The 17,778-nt window shown below is 58.0% G+C and overlaps 5 protein-coding genes across 6 annotated transcripts; 3 read left to right on the top strand and 2 right to left on the bottom strand.

Moving 5' to 3' along the window:
• Nucleotides 1–182: 182 nt before the first annotated feature.
• Nucleotides 183–912, top strand: SDRG_05662 (hypothetical protein; the record flags this gene model as incomplete). Its single annotated transcript, XM_008611390.1, has 2 exons — nt 183–236; nt 760–912. The coding sequence occupies 2 exons, from the start codon at nt 183–185 to the stop codon at nt 910–912; spliced, it is 207 nt and encodes a 68-aa protein (XP_008609612.1).
• A 908-nt stretch (nt 913–1,820) lies between these two features.
• SDRG_05661 lies at nt 1,821–7,858 on the bottom strand. Of its 2 annotated transcripts, none has more exons than XM_008611388.1 (10): nt 6,991–7,068; nt 6,848–6,946; nt 6,709–6,804; nt 6,516–6,656; nt 6,372–6,473; nt 6,228–6,326; nt 6,072–6,170; nt 5,910–6,008; nt 5,452–5,550; nt 1,821–5,388 (listed from the first exon to the last, which is right to left on the bottom strand). In XM_008611388.1, exons 1-10 carry the CDS (start codon nt 6,994–6,996, stop codon nt 1,936–1,938), a joined length of 4,293 nt encoding a protein of 1,430 aa, XP_008609610.1. In that variant the 5' UTR covers nt 6,997–7,068; the 3' UTR covers nt 1,821–1,935. The 2 variants fall into 2 exon arrangements, with proteins under 2 accessions (XP_008609610.1, XP_008609611.1); XM_008611389.1 differs by lacking the exons at nt 6,709–6,804; nt 6,848–6,946; nt 6,991–7,068 and adding exons at nt 5,607–5,705; nt 5,769–5,867; nt 7,622–7,858 and having other exon boundaries at nt 1,936–5,388.
• A 636-nt stretch (nt 7,859–8,494) lies between these two features.
• On the bottom strand, nt 8,495–10,470 carry SDRG_05660 (hypothetical protein; the record flags this gene model as incomplete). The annotated part of the gene is made up of 11 exons (XM_008611387.1): nt 8,495–8,753; nt 8,800–8,870; nt 8,931–9,125; nt 9,171–9,287; nt 9,342–9,389; nt 9,434–9,469; nt 9,520–9,579; nt 9,633–9,692; nt 9,750–9,782; nt 9,830–10,101; nt 10,146–10,470. The coding sequence occupies 11 exons, from the start codon at nt 10,468–10,470 to the stop codon at nt 8,552–8,554; spliced, it is 1,419 nt and encodes a 472-aa protein (XP_008609609.1). The 3' UTR covers nt 8,495–8,551.
• Nucleotides 10,471–11,686: 1,216 nt separating this feature from the next.
• SDRG_05659 (hypothetical protein) lies at nt 11,687–16,133 on the top strand. Its single transcript, XM_008611386.1, has one exon. It carries the CDS (start codon nt 11,712–11,714, stop codon nt 16,068–16,070), a length of 4,359 nt encoding a protein of 1,452 aa, XP_008609608.1. The 5' UTR covers nt 11,687–11,711; the 3' UTR covers nt 16,071–16,133.
• A 146-nt stretch (nt 16,134–16,279) lies between these two features.
• Nucleotides 16,280–17,737, top strand: SDRG_05658 (hypothetical protein). Its single transcript, XM_008611385.1, has 9 exons — nt 16,280–16,379; nt 16,422–16,498; nt 16,543–16,641; nt 16,691–16,742; nt 16,793–17,007; nt 17,053–17,105; nt 17,156–17,249; nt 17,295–17,465; nt 17,517–17,737. The coding sequence occupies exons 1-9, from the start codon at nt 16,293–16,295 to the stop codon at nt 17,677–17,679; spliced, it is 1,011 nt and encodes a 336-aa protein (XP_008609607.1). The 5' UTR covers nt 16,280–16,292; the 3' UTR covers nt 17,680–17,737.
• Nucleotides 17,738–17,778: the final 41 nt, after the last annotated feature.

The following is a 17,778-nucleotide window of genomic DNA, read 5'->3' as shown; positions in this document are numbered from 1 at the left end:
TCAACGATGGTGGTCCACTGGCGGCGCTCTCGGTGCTGGTGCTCAACGGCTTTGTGCTCGAAGCCTTGCGCCTCGTACTCGCTGTCGGGTTGCACCCTGCGCACCAGACCACAGTACGTTGTAGGGAAGGATGATGATCCTGATGCGGTGCGTAGTTTTTGCGCGCGCTTGCTGCGTGGGCCATGGACCACGACCAGCTAACGCTCGTCCAGTTCTGCTACGACTGCGGCGTCGAGGTGTTGATTTGATAAGCAAGAAACGTATTTACATCCATTATGATGTTGCTGTTAGTAGTACATTGCTTCTTACCTACTCACCTACCACAGATCTCACCTCGGAAGCTGGACGTTTGATTGCTTTGTATGGCATCCCTTCGACCCCGCGCTCTTGATCCAGGGCGCGTGAAGTGGTATACAGTCCACAAGCGCACACGGAACGATGGCCAAGGATTTCAAGGCACGTCGTCCGCTCGACTTGATTTGACGTCAGGTTGACATCGACGCCTCTGCGCTACTTTCACAACATCCAACATCCTGTCTACTTTCTCAGCATCCTGTCTAGATCCTCTCTACTTTCTCAACATCTACTTTCATAACATCCACTTTCACAACATCCACTTTCACAACATCCACCTTCACAAATTCCAACATCCCGTCTACTTTCTCAACATCCTGTCTAAATCCTCTCTACTTAAATGACAAACCCACTCGCACAGCTCAGGTTCTGGGAGCCTACTAGTAGGTACTCGACTACATGTAGATCAAGTACTTTCGCAACATCCAACATCCTGTTCTCTACTTTCACAACATCCACTTTCACAACATCCACTTTCACAACATCCAACATCCTGTCTACTTTCTCAACATCTACTTTCACAACATCCACTTTCACAACATCCAACATCCTGTCTAGTCGTACCGGTATCGCCAGTAGTCGCGTCGCCGCTAGGCGTTGCCAACATGTAGCCGGTGGTACAACCGGCTCCCTCGCCCGAGCATGGCGCCTTGCCAGTGGCCATCGTGCGGTCCACAGAAGAAAATGGCGGCTTTTCTTTTGACGAGATTTTGGACAAGGCGCGCAAGGCCAAGCCGCCGCTCGCCATGCAAATGTTGAAGCTTTGGCATGCCGTCATCCATAGCAACCATATCTTTACCCCGGACTCGCTGGTCAAGAGTCGACGTTCGTCGGGGGTAAAGATCCCACTGTCGTAGATGACGGCATGCAAACGCTTTGGCACTTGCGTGGCGAGCGGTGGATTGGCCTTGCGCGAGGCGTCGATCGATCTGCGAGAAACTTGTCGACGAACGATGTGTCCCGGAAGGAGCTTTGTGCATCGAGTTGCGCAACTGGCGTGGTCGAGAACAAACTTCATCGCGATTCCGAATGGTGATGGATCCTACCGATCGTACCGAGAATTTGAGACGATCTTTCCTGGTTGGGCCTTGCCGCGCGTGACCAAGTTGCTTCCGCTGCGCGAGTACGTCATTGCCAACAGCCAGCCCGAGCTTGCGCGAAACCACAACAGGCGCAAGTGCACCAGAATTTCGTGCTCGTACGCCCACGACCTCGAAGACATTGAAACACAGCTCGAGCGTTTGCCTCGTTAACGGTGCTTCTGTTGCCACAACGTGATTGACTCGACTGCCGCATTGTCGCGAATTCAAATGAGAGACTCGTGCGCCTGATGGAGGGCTGATCATCATGTATTGACTTGGTTCGATTGAGCTCCAGGCGATGCGCTTGCCAATAGAACTTCGATGAGCCTCGGTACCTTGAGAAAGGCTGGGAATCCTAGGGGAGACTGCCGTTAACTGCGTCCTGCTCCATCCAAATCCCTCGCACTTGAAATACATTACCTTGTTGTATGTAACCTACGCTAGCTGAGCTCTGACTAGACTAAAGTCCGACTTGCGGTGGACTTCAACAATGTACGGCTTATGCGGTGAACTTGGCGTTGAGTTCTGCGTCCGTGACAAAGTGACTGCCACCGCTGCAGCGCCAGCCTCCTGAGAGCTGGATCCACTCGTATCCCATCGGGCACTTGCAGAGACTGCGAATGCGCTCTCGAAGTTCGGCTTCTTCCTGGAGCTTCTTGGCCAGCGCTTGAGCGTCGAGCTCGCGATGCCACTGTGCCAGATGGGCTTCGTGGGCCTCCTTGGCCGCCTCAAGCTCGGCCCAGTCCGCGTCCGAGACGCCGGCATCGCGCTGGCACGTCTTCATCGCGGCCTTCTCACGAGTGTGACTGGCCTCGACGTTGCCTTTCTTCGTGCGCTCGGGGGCGCGCGACGCCACAGCAGGGGCCACGGCCGTAGCCACCTCCTCGACAAACATGCTCGTCACCTTTGCGGCCAGCGGTGTGACGGGGGCGGATCGGGCGCGCACGATCTCATCGCACGCAATGTCCACGTCGGCCTCGAGGATGATCTTTGGCAGCTGCGCCGGGAGCCCTGCGATGCGGTCGGCGCGGGCCCCGAGGACGGCTTTCCAGACGCTCTGGACGTCGCGGCCGTTGCCCCAGCCTGGGAGCTGGCGCAGCACGCCAAAGTAGGTGGCGAGCGCCTCGTGGACGCTCTCGTCCGCTACAAAGTTGCTTTTGTCCATCGTCGTCTTGACAAATACGACGCAGTCTTCCGGCGACCAGTCGGGAAAGTCAAAGAAGCGAGTGAAGCGGGATTTGAGCCCTCCATTTGTGTTGAGCATGGCGTCCATCTCGCGCGGATACCCGGCGACAACCATCACGAGGCTCTTGTACGTTGGATCGGTCATGGCCGCGACAAGTGTCGCGACGGCGTCCCGACCATACGGACCATCCGCGAGCGCGTACGCTTCGTCGATGAAAAGGATGCCGCCGTTGGCCGCCGAGAGTTTTTCCTGGACGACGGTCTTGGTCTGGCCGACAAAGTTGCCCATGAGTTCGAGTCCCGTCGTTTCCACGACACTCTCCACTGTGAGCAAGTCCAGCTGGAACAAGATGGTCGCCAGCGCCCGCGCGACCGTGGTTTTGCCCGTGCCAGGGGACCCTCGAAAGACAAAGTGGCCAAGGGTTGGCAGCGCATCGCCGTCGGCGCGTGCCACGAGCATCGCGTTGCGCAAACTCAATAGCGCCTTCTTGACGGTTGTCATGCCAAAGAGACCGTCGAGGGCTGCAAATGGGTCGGTTGAGACTGCTTTTTTTACCTCGGTGAAATCGTCGGGTCCGAGAACGATGCAGGTGCCAGGGCGCAGCGATGCCTTGGCCATTGCGCGGTGCACCAGTGTATTGACGGCGCCGGCGTTGCCAAAGTTGGCTAACGTCTTCTGCTTCTCGAGCACGTTGAGCGCGGCCTCCATCGCCATGGACGAACACGTGACGTCTTCTTGCTTGCACGTGTACTCGAGGAGCTGGAGCAGCTCCAAGGCTGAGTAGTCTTCGAAAACAAAGGCGGCTTCACGCGGGAATCGGCGGGCCAACCCCGGGTTTTGCTCCCGGAGCATGGTCAGCATTTGCGCCTCGTACCCAAGGAGGAGCACGGCAATGTCTTCGCGGCCTGTGCTCTGCACCTTCTCGACGAGGACGTTGAGGACCTCCTTGCCGTAGCTCCCCTCGTTGAGCACATAAGCCTCGTCGATGACGAGCACCTTGCCTTTGGCTTGCTCGAGCGTTGCAAGTGTCCGCTTTTGCGCGTCGCCGACGTGGTCGCCCATGAGATCACTCGCCGTCTTGAGCAGAACGTCGCCGCCCGAGAGGAGGCGCAGCTCCTTGAGTATGCGTCCGTAGAGCGCCGCGCACGTCGTCTTGCCCGTGCCGGGGTTGCCGAGGAAGAGGCGGTGGAGGCGCACGGGCAGCGGCGCCTTGCCCGTGAGCGTGCGCTCTTGGTTCTTGGCGCAGAGCGCGAGCAGCTCCTTGACGCTCTTCTTGACAGCGGCCCAGCCAATCTTGGCCTCCAGCTCGGCCATGTAGCGTTGCAGCTTGGGGTTTCCCGACACGTGCTCGGCCAAAACGTCTTCCAGACACAGCACCAGCGACTGGCCGCGAAACGTGGGTCGCGCCATGGCCCGCTGCGTGGCGGCCTCTACCTCCTGCCGCACCGACCGCGCGTTACCGAAACCCTTGGTGTTGGCGCCGATGATGAGTTTCTTGGCGACGAGCGTCGCTAGCGCTTTTGGAGCCGTCCAGCCGCGGGCAGCGACCTGCTGGCGGCAGACCTCGGCCAGCTCCGTCACATCAAAGTCCTCGAACGTCACAAACTGAAAACGACTTTTGAGACCAGCGTTGAAGTCAAACAGCTTGGTCTGCAAGTCCGTCTCGTAGCCCGCGAGGATGATCGTGATGCGATCCCGGAGGTTCTCGGCCGCGGTGAGGAGTGCGGCCACGATCGGTTTGCCGCGGAGGTCGCCCACCGGGTCAAGATCATACGCCTCGTCGATGAAGAGGACGCCGTCCAAAGCACTCTGCACGAGCTTGTCGAATGCTGGTGCACCGGCGTCCTTGAGCTGCCGCGCATCTGTCTCAACAAAGACATCCTTGGAGCGCAGCTTTGAGGCGTGGAGCAGCGTCGCAAAGTGGCGCGCCACCGTGGTCTTGCCCGTGCCCGCGTTGCCCACAAAGCAGTAGTTTAAGGAAATCGGGTTCTTCTGCCGCGTCTCGGGCGTCATCTGCGCGAGCGCCGCTGCGGTTTGGAAGAGCCCAATGGCAAATCGCTTGACTTTTGGGATGCCCACGAGATCTAAGAGGGCGTCCATGGCTGGCACGGCCGCTGGTGGCTTCCCGGGTAACGTCGCCCAGAGCTGCCGAATGCACGGGTCCGTGTGCGGCGATGGTGACTCGGCTTGCGCCGGCGCAAGGTGTTGTTTCTCGGTGGGAAGCAGCCATGCGTCTGTCGCGGTCGGGTACTTGGTCGCAAACGCCTTCACAAAAGCAAAGTCCTTTAGCCAGCGACCCAAGGCGAGCAGCAGAATCGGGTGGGCGGCGTTGCCCGTGAGCACCAAGTGGCGCAAGTAGCTCTCAATGTGGCTCGTCACGGCGGCTGCATCGTCGCCGGGCAAGTGAAGCAGCTCGAGCGCGTACAACAAGTCGAGCTCGGGAATCGGCTTCGAGAGCTGCAAGGTGCGAAGCAGGTTGATGCCCGCGAACGGCGAGGCTCGGGAAGACACACACTGGAGCTTGGACGTGAGCTCTTGCTGCAACGCCGGGTGCGCCACGAGTGAGACGCCGTCCCAAGGACTCGCAAAGTCGACTCCCCGCAGTCGCTCGTCCACGGTAATGCTGTAGGTACGCAGCACGCTCTCGACCTGTCCGACCTTGTCGCTGCGGACTGCCTTTTCTAGACGCGGCTCAGTGCCTAGGAGCACATTCGAGGCGTCAACATGTCCTGCCTTCCTCGCAAGGTACAGTGCCGTGTTGCCGTCCTAGGTCGTAGGTTTAGCGATATGCGATGGTGACGTCACCGTGATAAAGTCTTTGGGTCGTACACTGTTGCTGCAGTTGACTTTGGCACCTGACCCCAGGAGCAGCTTCACGGCGGGGGCATGGCCCTTTCGAGACGCTTCGTGCAGCGCCGTATTGCCGATCTGGGTCGTAGTTTAAGCGATGACGTCGTCTTCGTGATAGCGTTTTCGGGTCGTACAATGTTTTTCAGGTGGACGTCGACGCCTGCGTGCAAGAGCAGCTCCACGACGTCAGCATGGCCTCGGCTCGACGCTATGTGCAGCGCTGTATTGCCGTCCTAAGTCGTTGCTTGAGCGATTTGCGACGATGTAGTCATCGTGATAACGTTTTCGGGTCGTACATTGTATAGCCAGTTGACTTTGGCGCCTGCACTCAGGAGCAGCTGCACGGCGGTAGCATGACCCTCTCGGGACGCTTCGTGCAGCGCCGTATTGCCGATCTGGGTAATAGATTTAGCAATGATAACGACTTCGGGTTGTACACTGTTTTTCAGGTTGACGTCGGCGCCTGCGCCCAGGAGCAGCTGCACGGCGTTAGCACGTCCGGTCCGCGACGCAACGTGCAGCGCTGTATCGCCGTCCTAGGTCGCAGTTTTAGTGAATTGCGATGATGACGTCATCGCGGTGAAGTCTTCAGGTCGTACATTGTCTCTCCAGTTGACTTTGGCAGTAGCGCCGAGGAGGAGCCGCACGACCATGACGTGACCCTCAAGCGCTGCGACAATGAGCGGTGTGACGCCATTCTACTTGGCGATCACTGTGTGGTATACTGCTCCTAATACGTTGTTGTGTGGACTCACACTGGAGACGTCGTCGGCGTTTGCGTGGGCATCTAGTAGGAGGCCCACAACGTCATCGTGGCCGTTGAAAGCGGCGGCGGAGAGCGGCGTGAACCCGCCCTAGAGCATGCGGTCGTCAGTCGTCGTCGTTGCACCGGCGGTTACCGAGTGGCGCCATTCGACATCGGCGCTCTGGCCGAGCAGCTCTCGCACTCGGCCCACATCGCCAAGCTGTGCTGCTTTGTACAGGCAACCCCCGAGGCTTTCCTAACCACTATTGTCGACGCAGTCACGACCGCAAAGACGTACCTTTCGCGCGCAGTTGCTGCTGTTCTGTTGTGCGGCAGCCACCTCGGCGGGGGCGGGTTCACGGTGCATGGCCCACTTGAGAACTTGAGCTGTGCTAAAGTAGTTGTTGGCATGCGCAACCGCGTACGGTGTCTCGTCGTACTAGCCACATAGATTGTTTGGAATGACGTCTCAACACCAAGTTGCAACGCACGCAAGTAACGTGGGGGTCGGCACCAGCTTGCAGAAGAAGGCTGACGACGTCTTCTTGGCCCCACCTCGCCGCAATGTAGAGGGGTGTCGTTCCGTCCTAGACATTGCTACACCAACATCCACACACCCATCTGCATTACCCCCGTTTTCCAGTTGACGTTGGCACCTTGTTGTATGAGGAAGGCCACGCGTGCCGCGTGTCCGCTCGAAGCCGATTTGTATAGCTCGGGACCGAGGCTCTAATCGCAGACGCGATGATACCAACCATCGAGTCGTCGCCTACGCTCATGGTTGTTGTCTCCTCGCCAGTGGCTGCTGACTGAGCAGCGTTTCCAAATGCGCTAGTTGGAAAATGAACGTGACGGTTGGGGCACCACGAAAGGGTACGATCCTCAGGGATCTTGCGTAGATACAAAGCGTTGGGACTGGATATGTCCCAGATATGTGGTTACATATTCGGTAGAATTCCACTTACCACAAAGCGGAAGCAGTTTGTTGCGCCCAAGGTCGAGCACACGCGGAATCTTGAACTATCCATCCAGTTCAGGCAACGCGTAAAGGTTACGATGTGCGCGAGCAGTCACGGTTACGGTCACTCTATAATCGTTTGCAGCACCGCGTCAAACGCGTCGCTGCAGATCTTGGCGAGCTTTTGCGCGTGCCCTGTCATGGCCTGCACGAGCTGGCCGCCGAGGGTCCGCGCTCGCCACGCAGCATTGTCCATGACCCGAGCATACAGCACGTTCGTGGCTCCAACATGGTTGCCTCGAAGCCCTTAGACGAGCTATGGAGCCCAACGCAGTGGCCAAAAAGGGCAGCGCCGCCGCTTGCACGGGGAACCACCTGGTCATGCGATGGTGCATCGTCCACGGCCGACTCCTCGCAGATCGTCTGCGTCAGCATCTTCTGAGCACGGTGAGGCGCTGGAGGAGCGTCGCCGAGTCTATGAGCTTGCTCTCGTCCATGATCCAGTCCTTCAAGCCCAGCGCGGTCGCGTGCTTGTTGAACAGCTCTACCGCGAGGTTGAGCGCATCTTCGTCGGTTGCTCGGAGGCGCATGGAGGCCTCGATGGCTACGCGGAGCGTCTCCGGGAGGTTCCTCTCGTCTTCGGTCGCGGGGCTCATCGGGTGCTGCTGGTTCTTGCCTTCTCTTCAGCGCGAATTGTGAAATGATTTTCGCGGACAAAATATCCTTGGCATCTGATTGGCTAAAAAGAATCATGACGTGGATCGCTCTCAGGACTGCGCGGATCCAAACCTGGCATTGCAAAGCATCGATGATATCCTGGACTCTAGTCATTGAACAATGCAGTATCGAGACGCTGAATACGCCTAACACGTCATCGCCGTTGTAGTCCTGTCCACCGGTCATGCAAGTTGTACAGCAGCACACATGACGACCTCTCTTCCTCTCGAGCGCGAGGCTGTCTTGGACAATAGGCTTCTGCCCTCCGAACGTGCGTGGACGCTTGGTATTCAGAGTCTAGTTTGCGGCCCAATCTCGCGCTGCTAGTACGTGCGAACGTATCGCTATTACTTCTGCGACTAATAAATTGAGAGGCGAAAATGTGGTCGTCGCCTACAGTCGGGCTTCGAGCCCTAGTAAAACCCTGCGAGCGCGCGGTTGAAGTCAGAACGCATCGCGCAGTGCACGTGCCCGGCGTCGTCGAACGTACGCGGCCGCACTCTTGGCTCTGGCCCTTGCACGCGTGGTCTCTTCATCGATGCTGACCGCAGTGGTTGCCACTGCGTCTACTAGGGAAAAGTGATGTAGATGGTGCAACTAGACGATATACCAAGAGGCAAAATGCATTCAACTTATTACTTTGTTGTACGTTAGTACGATCACTCGGTGCGGAACGAACGCAGCTCGAGGCCATCGGTGATGGCGTCGATGAGCATCGAATTAAACGCAGCGGCGTTGTCCATAAACACTTGGTGGCCGGCGAGGGGTACCTTGCGCAGTGACGCGTACTGCGTACTCTTGAGTCGGTCGACAACGTCTTGGCCGTGGTTAAAGTCCATCCAGTCCGACCCTCCGCCATACCTAGTTCATTTTTGAGCGCCATTGACAGATCCATCTTGGTACGCACAGAAAGGTCACGGGCATCTTGATTTGCCCCGGGAGCAAGGCGTCTCGAAGTGCCCGCTTGCCAAAGGCGCCCTACAATGCCAGACATTTGTCGGCGACTGCAAGCGGTAGCCAAGTACTCTCAAGTCGTACCGGCAAAAGATGCGTGTTCATGGCCACGTCGCCCGACTTTTTCAGGGCCCAGTTGTGGTACATGTAGTCGGCAATGAGCGCAGGGTCGAGGATCCCGCTCTTGAGCACACTCGTGTCGGGCAGCCAGCTCATGCGGCGCTGCAAGATCCAGCTCACGAGCTTGTGGCCAAACGGACCGAGATAGCGCACAATGGCCTACTCCTTGGTGAATTTCATCCTCAAAACGAGAGGGTTTTGTACCATAGGTGTGATCTCGGCGCGCCAGCCCATGCGTACGATGCGGAAGAAGAACGAGCGCGGCTCGGACGCATCTTTTGGGGGATACCCGACGCCCGCCGGCGAGATCAAGATGAGTTGCTACATTCGATAAAGAGTATAAGTGGCGTGCTGAAACAGGTTCGAAGCGTGTACCTCGACACGCTCCGGGTACTTGACAGCGTAGTGCGTCACAAAAATACCCTAATAGGTATTTCAGACGACGAGACCGTAGGCAAAGATCGTACGCCCATCGAATGGCCCGCCAACACAAAGTGGTCGAGCTAATTTGCGACAATGTGAGCGGAAAATTGACAAATTTTGTGAACGGTACCTGGATCTCCTTGCGCCAGCGCTCGATCGCATCGACAAAGAAGGCATCGGCTTCGTCATACTAGCCAAAAACATTCAAATAAGTATTGCGCCTGCGGGATTTGAAGTGGGTACCGATGCAAACTTGGGGTCGGGGCGGTCCGACCGGCCAATGCCCAGCCACTCCACCGCATACTGCAGACCATGGAACGAACGTTATGGACACCCAGGACGAGAGACTACTAAACGTACGACGTTGTAGTGCTTGGCCAACGTTTGCAAATTCTACACACGGGCATCAGATGGACGAGCGAGTAAGAGACGTCAAGTACCGTGGCCCAAAACGCGTTGCCGGCGGCGTAGCCATGCACCAAGACGAGGTTGAGCGGCGGCAACCGGCTTTCGTCGCGCTTCTCGCCGCAGTACGGGACGTGGACGGTGCCAAGGCCGCCGATTTTCAGCATTTTATACTCGGCCATGATGTGCGCATTGTACAGGCGGTCTTCGATCGTCGTGAGCGTCTCGAGGTTGGCCGAGACCCATAGCTTCCGCGTTGCAGTATAGCTCCAGAGAAGGCCCACGCAGCCCAGCACTGTGATCCAGTCTATAATGTGGTATATGAGCAAAACGCATGGCAAGGTTGCGTACCGGCGAGCGACGTCGATGGCGTCGGCAGGCACACGCGGCGCGCGATGGCAAACGACAGAAAGGCAATCAGAAGCGACCAGTTGTACAGCGTCTTCTTTGGCAACGTCATCAAGAGACCCAGGGCGACCGCGAGGACGGCGGGAACGTCAAAGAGCATGGTTGCGTTGTCGACGTAGGCGGCGATGGCCAGCGCGAGCACGGCCGCGACGGACGTTGTTGCTGCTACAAGTGGTGGGCGCGTCAGGACCCAGCCGGCGGCGCCCCAGAGCACGAGCAGCGGCGTCGCGAGGATGGCGACGATGCCGAAGAACACGGGCTTCCACATGACCGAATCTAAAATGGTCCTCATGTTGACGTGGCTGAAATACCTCTGAAAATGCATAACTCTCGCGAACGTCTTGGGATGACGCGACCATCCACAAGGTGCGCGGCGCAAAGGAGACGCCCCTCGGCGCCTCTTTGCTGCAGGATGATGCATGCTCGACGCTTTCAAAACAAGTGTGCTATAGCGCAAGGTTGGTCACGATGGCAACGTGCGTTAAGGTTTGGACATTTTCGACGGCCAGTCGACCGGACGCCCGAGCGACTCAATTGCCAAGTGCGAACTCGATGCAGAAAATATTAATGCGCGAACACTGTACTGTAGTCAAGAGGGAGGTCGTGCGGTGCAGTACGCAGAGAATTTGTCGCCAATGACGTGGCGGACTTCGGTTGCTGTCACACACTGTGAGACTTTATACGATTAGTCCATAGTGCGCAAACGAAAATCTTGCTTGTGCACATTACGATGCTTCACTCGATATCTGATGCGATGTTGGCTTTGAATTGGGCCTCGAAAAGGTTCTTTTTAAATTGTGAAATATGCTGCGGTGAATGGCCACGAGAAGCTCTACAAATGCGCTCATGGCCCGTCGTGGTGTCCCAGAGGGAGGGCACGAGACACAAATCACTGTGTTAACATCCCCCAGATATATGGTAGCCGGCGCCCGCCGCCTGCGCAGCCACGGACCGGCGACCCAATGAAGAAGAAGGAGATTGCTAGTCTCTACGTATGCGAAGTCTTTGTGTAATTATGAAGATAACGCGAAACACGTTCATATATCTATGGTAGCCGGCGCGAGCGTGGTATTCGCATGGTACTCTCGCTCGCTTGCAAGTTGCAGGGTGTCTCTTGGAAATAGTGGTATCTTTGTATGGCGATGATCGGTTGGATCGTTGAAGTTGATATTAGTGATCCCGTCGTATCAAATTGGTAGCGAAAGGTCAGCTAGACCAGGAACCTGCGAGAGTACCGCCTTGCTGTTCTCTTCTTGCAAGCATTTCCAGTCTGCAGCTAGGGAGCCGTTGGCCGACCAGTCTACACGAACGGGGTTGGGGAAACGTCAATGACGACGAATCAAATGGCTGCGTCACTTATTGTACGATGTACACGTACGCTATTCGTTCGTACGCTATTCAATACAAATCATAGTCATTTAATGTACTCTGTAGTACGGTACGTTGCTGTTCCGATTGGACGCTGGATTGGATGTCGCCACTTTGCACTTGCCTGACCATTGTGCGAGCATGGCCGCCAAGGCATGTGTGGATGCTCTGTGCGACTACGTACGAGCGCACCACGGCTACGTGCGCGTGGCAAACATCGAGGCGTTCTACTCGTCGACCAAGCCGCGCAAAAAGCACAAGGTCACTGTCACAGCCGCCGGTGGCGTCGAAGCCTTCATTGCAGCTCATGGGGCGTCTGCAGCCTACCCACTCGCCGTGGCCGCGCATGCGATTCAATTTGCTGCGACGTCTGAAGCCATCAAAGCACTCGGCGAGGCGTCGCTGAACCGCGCCACAACAGACATCGGGTGCTTCTTGGGTGTCTTCCGTCAGGCTCACCGTGCGTACGGTTTTATGTGGACGACGACGAAGATTGCTTCGTGCACCGAATTCATTGAGATACACGGGTGTCTGGACCAATTCCAGCTCGCAATCGTTGGGGGCAAGAAGCTGCTCGACATCACATGGACCCGACAAGCAGTGTCGCCGCCGCCGACAACCACTCCGCCAGCGGCTGCGGTACCACCAGCTCCATACAAGTACATTACGACTGTGCAAGGCGCCAAACAAGCCTTCGCGGTCCTCAAGCAGTTGGACGTGCTCTTCATGGACCTCGAAGGTGACTTGGAGGCCACTGGTAAGATGTCGCTGCTCCAGGTCTCGTGCCGGTCGGACTGCGTCTACATTCTCGACGTCTACACGTGCCCGGCCATCTTGCGCGAGCCCGAGATCGTCGCCGTGCTCACGTCCAAGCTTGCTGTCTTGCACGATGCGCGTCACGACTACATGGGTCTCGCGGGGCAGTTTAACCTCCGTTTGACCAACCTCTTTGACACGCAAGTCGCGCATCAAGTGCTGACGAGCAGTCCCAACACGCTCATGGGCCTCAACAAGATTTTACACCAGTACGCCGGCGCGATCAACACACAGAAAGACTCGGTGCAGCACGGTTTTGGTCTCTGGGACCGCCGCCCGATCGAAGCCCAGCGCCTCGACTACGCTGCGCAGGACGTCAAGCATCTTCCGGCTGCCTACGCCCGCATGAAGAGCCTCATGACCACCGATATGTACAACGACGTGCTCTCAAAGTCGCTCGCTCGGGCGCAGCTCGGTGCTGTACCCCAAGGTGCCCACGACGCGATGCGACGTCTCGGCAAGTACATTGTGAGTCTCGGCGGAAAGTTGCCACTCACCAAGATGGGTGACTACTACACCAAGCACCCGAACGACAAGGGCGTCTTCAAGCCGTCGATTTCAACGTTCCTCCGAAAGCACGGGCCACAGGCGTCCCCGCCCATTCTAGTCGACGGTGACGTTGCGTGGGTCGAAGACGGCACCAAGCCGCTGACCGTCGCATCGGTGCTCAAGATCCTCGGTGGTTTTATTGCTGAGAACGGCGGTCGCATCCCGGGGTCGCACCTTGGGGTCCTCTACAAGGAGTACCCGGGTATCAGCGCGGTCATATTCGCGAACGGCGGCAACGCGTCCGGCTTTGTCAAGGCCCACGGCGCGTCGGCGACGCCCCCGATTCGCTGCACCGACGGCGATTTCTTTGTCGGCAATCAGGCGGCCTCACCCGCCGACGACCCGTCGCCGGCCAAGCTCTTCAAGCTCTACGGCGCCAAGTTTACCGCCGACAAGTATGGCGTCGAGATCACGGACGACGGTGCCTTTCGTAATGTTGTCGAGACCAAGACGTCAGCGACTCAGTTTTACAAGGTAACGAACCGCGCAACCGAGTCGATCACGCTGCGCCGGGTCTTCCAAGTCGCGACGTCCAAGGGTAGTACGCCCTTCAAGTTTGGCCCGAAAATCGGCACCAATATTGTCTTTGCACCCAACACAGAGCTCAGCATTCCATGCCACTTTTCGCCTAAAGTGCCCGGCCAATACAAGACGATCCTCGCGTTTGAGTTTGTGACGCGTCAAGGCACCGTCGTTTTCATTGGCCGTGTCGTCGAAGGCGTCAACGCCATCGATGCGAGTATGGACGCAGAGACACGTGCTGCGATCGCGGCCGCCCCCGTCAAGCGCCAACGACGCAAGCAGCGCGCCAATCTCCACTTCGTACCGCCGAACGGTGGTGACAAGCACTCGGCCAAGAGCACAAAATCCAAACGCAATGTGCCGTTGGCGTCGTATCCGGTCCCATCACCGCTGCCGGCTGTGGATTTTGACGGCCCGTTGAGTCTCGTCAACTACCAAGTGCGACTGCGGCACCTGCTGTACCACGAAGAGCTCGAGCACCTCCGGCAGCAGGCCGAGTTTGACATGGACGGTGCGCGCCTCAAGTTCAAGACACCGGATCTCTACGAGCTCGCTGTGCCTGGTCTCGCCGAAGGCCGACCGTCGCTCATGACGGGCGACAAAGTGTGGCTCTCGCGCGGCGCCAAGACGTTCCAGGGCACCGTGAGTGACGTGCGTCTCGATGCGATTTACATTGCGACGCCAACGTCGTTTCGAAGCGCGTACCAAGCGGGCGCGGCCTTTAACGTGCGCTTCATCATGTCGCGGACGCCGATGCGCGAGATGCACCAAGGCCTCGCTAATATCTCGCTGGCGATGCACGAAATGCTGCTTTTCCCGTCGCCAGCAGTGCCAAACGCCGTTCGATCCCAGCGATCGCTCCAGCCAACGCGCCCGATCAACCCCGAGCAGCGCAAGGTCGTCGACGATGTTCTCGATCACGTCGTCTCGTCGGCCAAGGTCAAGGCGCCCTACTTGCTATTTGGGCCGCCCGGCACGGGTAAAACTGTGACGCTCGTCGAGACGATTGTGCAGCTGCTCCGAGCCAAGCCGGACGCCAAGATCCTCGTGTGCGCACCTTCGAACGCGGCGGCCGACAATGTCGTCGAGCGCCTTGCGCCGCAGCTGACGCCCGCCAAGCTGTTGCGTGCGATGGCCTTTAGCCGCCGCGTCAAAGGCACGCCAGATGCCGTACTTCCCTTTACCAAGACCAACGGCGAAGGCGGGTTTACGCCTGTGACGCTGAGCGATGTCAAGGCGGTCTCTGTCATTGTCTCGACAATCGGGTCGGGCGCCAAGCTCTACAACCTCGGTGTCACCCGCGGATATTTTAGCCTCATTGCGATCGACGAGGCGGCGCAGGCGTCCGAGCCCGAGGTTATCACGGTGCTGGGTCCGCTGGCGCTGACGGGGACTGCCGTGGTTCTTGCGGGGGACCCGATGCAGCTCGGGCCCGTCATCAAGTCGGACGTGGCCGCCAAGCATGGCCTTAGCATGTCGCTCATGGAGCGGCTCATGCAGCGTGAGTTGTACGCGACGTCCCACAAGACCAAGCTGCTGCGCAATTATCGGTCCCACGAAGCCATTCTGACGGTCCCCAACGCGCTCTTTTACGACGGCGAGCTCACGCCGCACGCACCAAAGAGCGCATCGCACAACATGCTGGCGTGGCCGAGCCTCCCGAACGCGGCGGCGCCGATCCTCTTCCACGGCATCACGGGCGCCGAGATGCAAGACGCCGACTCGCCGTCGTGGTACAACTTGTTTGAGCTCCACGCTGTGCTGACGTACATTCAATCGCTGAAATCGTATCCTGGCCTGCGCCTCGATGAGATTGGCGTCATTACGCCGTACGCCAAGCAGCGCCAGAAGATCCAGATGGCGCTCCAAAAGCACAAGCTCGATGGTGTCCAAGTCGGGTCTGTCGAGCAGTTTCAAGGCGGCGAGCGCCGCGTCATCCTCGTCTCGACCGTGCGCAGCTCGACCGAGTTTTTTGCTGACGACGCCAAGTTTCGCCTCGGGTTCGTGTCGCACCCCAAGCGCTTCAACGTCGCGATCACGCGGGCGAAAGCCCTCCTCATCGTTGTCGGCAACCCCAACATCCTGGAAACAAGCCAGACGTGGGCCCCCTTCTTGGAGCACTGCGTCCGTCTCGGTGCGGTTGCGGGCGCGCCGCCCATGCGTGCGACGGCCATGGTCAAGGCCGAGCACGCCAATGACAGCGACTATGACAGTAATGCCGACGACAATGACGACGACGACGACTATGACAGCGACGATGACGTGTGCGTCCAGTACGAGATCATGATGGCTGAAGCTGCGGCGGCCCACCGCGCCAACGTGCAAGCCGATGCAGTGGCCCGCGCAGCCCGGGTCGAAGAAGAGCGTGCGTACCGAGCCCGCTTGCATGCATGGGAAGATGCCCGTGCTCGCGAGCTTGCGCTTCGAGAACAAGCCCGTCAGCGCGATGTGTACAATGCCGTGATGGAGCAGCAGTATCGCGCGCAACGCGAGTACGAAGAACGCATGTACCGGAACGCCCGCGCGCAAGAGCACGCGGCGATGATGGCAGCCCAAGAGGCTGCTCGGCAGGCCAAGCACGACGAGTCGACAAGCGGTTGCTCGATCCAGTAGAAGAAAAAAAGAGCCGTCATGGTGCATTCCACTTCTCAATCAAATGCAATTTTCATTCGAAGATGTGTTGTCTTGGCATCAGAAATGCTCGGACGCGCATCCTGACACGTCAGCGTGCCACGTATGTTTCCGGATGGTTGTCCATCAAAATCGAGGCGTCTGATTGGTCGAATCGCGCCAATGAGAACGCGGGACAGAAATAGGACACACAACTAGCAAGCGATGCGACCGACGAAGGCCAAGGCGACGGACCCAACGCGGCTCAACCGGTTCTTGGACTCGCCGTCAACGTTCAACGAAGAGAGCCGCGTACGGTAGCGGTTAAGAGACGCTTCATCGAGCTGCGCGTAGAACCGGCCGGCAACGCACACGGGCCTCGTCCAGCGCTCGTGGAATGGCGAGAACTGCAACGTGACACCGTTTGCGCGGTACGCATCAACTCTTGCTACTCATTCTCAAGCATTTTCTCTAGGCTGGACACGCGTGGGAAGGTGATCGTCTTGGAGAACGACAGCATCCACACGACGGTGCTTGGCACGAAACCCGCGTTCGACCCGAGATTGCACATTCGGTAGTACAGTCTAGTCCAAGCAAGAGTGTGTTGACTCTCAATTTGGTAGATCTCTGGAAGAAAACATTGTCGCGCGCGCCGGCGCAGCCCAGGCTGGCAAAGTACAAAAATGACGATTTGTACTCGAAGTGAAAGCGATGATGGATGCTAGAATTTGGTCGTCTTGCGCCCCGAGTCGGTGCAAAATAATGCAACGGTGGCAGCCGCGACTTTAGGCTACAACCACGTGGCCTCGGCGACGCTGCAAGAAGGTATCATGACGCCCGCTCAGCGCCGCGAACGCCAGCAGTTTACGACCGCGTCCGAGAAGGCAGCGGCGCTGCAGAAGCGCGCAGGCATGAAAGAGCGCCGCCTCGTGCAGCTCATGTACGAGCTCTTTGAAGAAGAATTGTCTGTAAGCTAGGCTCGTAGGCGACACCAGTACCCCGGAGGTGTCATGGGCCTCGATGGACCGTCCAATCCCGGTACGCTAGCGAGGTTGACGACGCATTGAGACAGGATCACGATGGGACAGACACGCAAATCTACGGCGCATCGGCGAGTCTTCTCGACCGCCAGCAGCAGCATGAACAGCGGCAGCGCAATGCGCGCGAGACCAATTTGCGCTGGTACCTGCCACAGTAATGAGTTTGTATCGACGGCGCTGCGTGTAGCAAAACCACGTCAATACCCAAGCTCGGCTACTCGTACTTGACGCAAGACGACTCGGTCAAGCCCGCGCACGTGACAAAAGTCTGCCAAGAACGCATCAAGTTTCCAGGGTCGCAGTTGGATACGTATGGCAGGCTCTTTAACGAGACGCCACCCGTGTGGTATCCCGAGCGGTGCGTCATTCGTCTTCGTGTTTCATCGAAGGGAACATGGCTCGGGCGTAGGGCCCAGCACCTGCGCAACGAAGGTCAGGCTGGACGACCCTATAACGTCATCAATGGTGGCCGCGTGGAGCACTACCCGCCGACGATTCCGGAAAAGACGCACCTGCGCGAGACTCACCCGTCGATGAACATCCACTCGATATACTACAAGGAGCACCACTAGTCAAAACGCAGCAGTAGTACCCTACATCAATCTAGCTCCACCATCCTATATTGTGCAAGGCCCGAGCCATTGTCAACACGACAAGATGGGCCATCGAAA

This window comes from Saprolegnia diclina, assembly GCF_000281045.1.
Source record: "Saprolegnia diclina VS20 unplaced genomic scaffold supercont1.15, whole genome shotgun sequence".
In the NCBI taxonomy this organism is placed as follows: domain Eukaryota; phylum Oomycota; class Saprolegniomycetes; order Saprolegniales; family Saprolegniaceae; genus Saprolegnia; species Saprolegnia diclina.
Note: the sequence above shows the minus strand (reverse complement) of the source record. Positions and strands in the feature narration are given on the sequence as shown.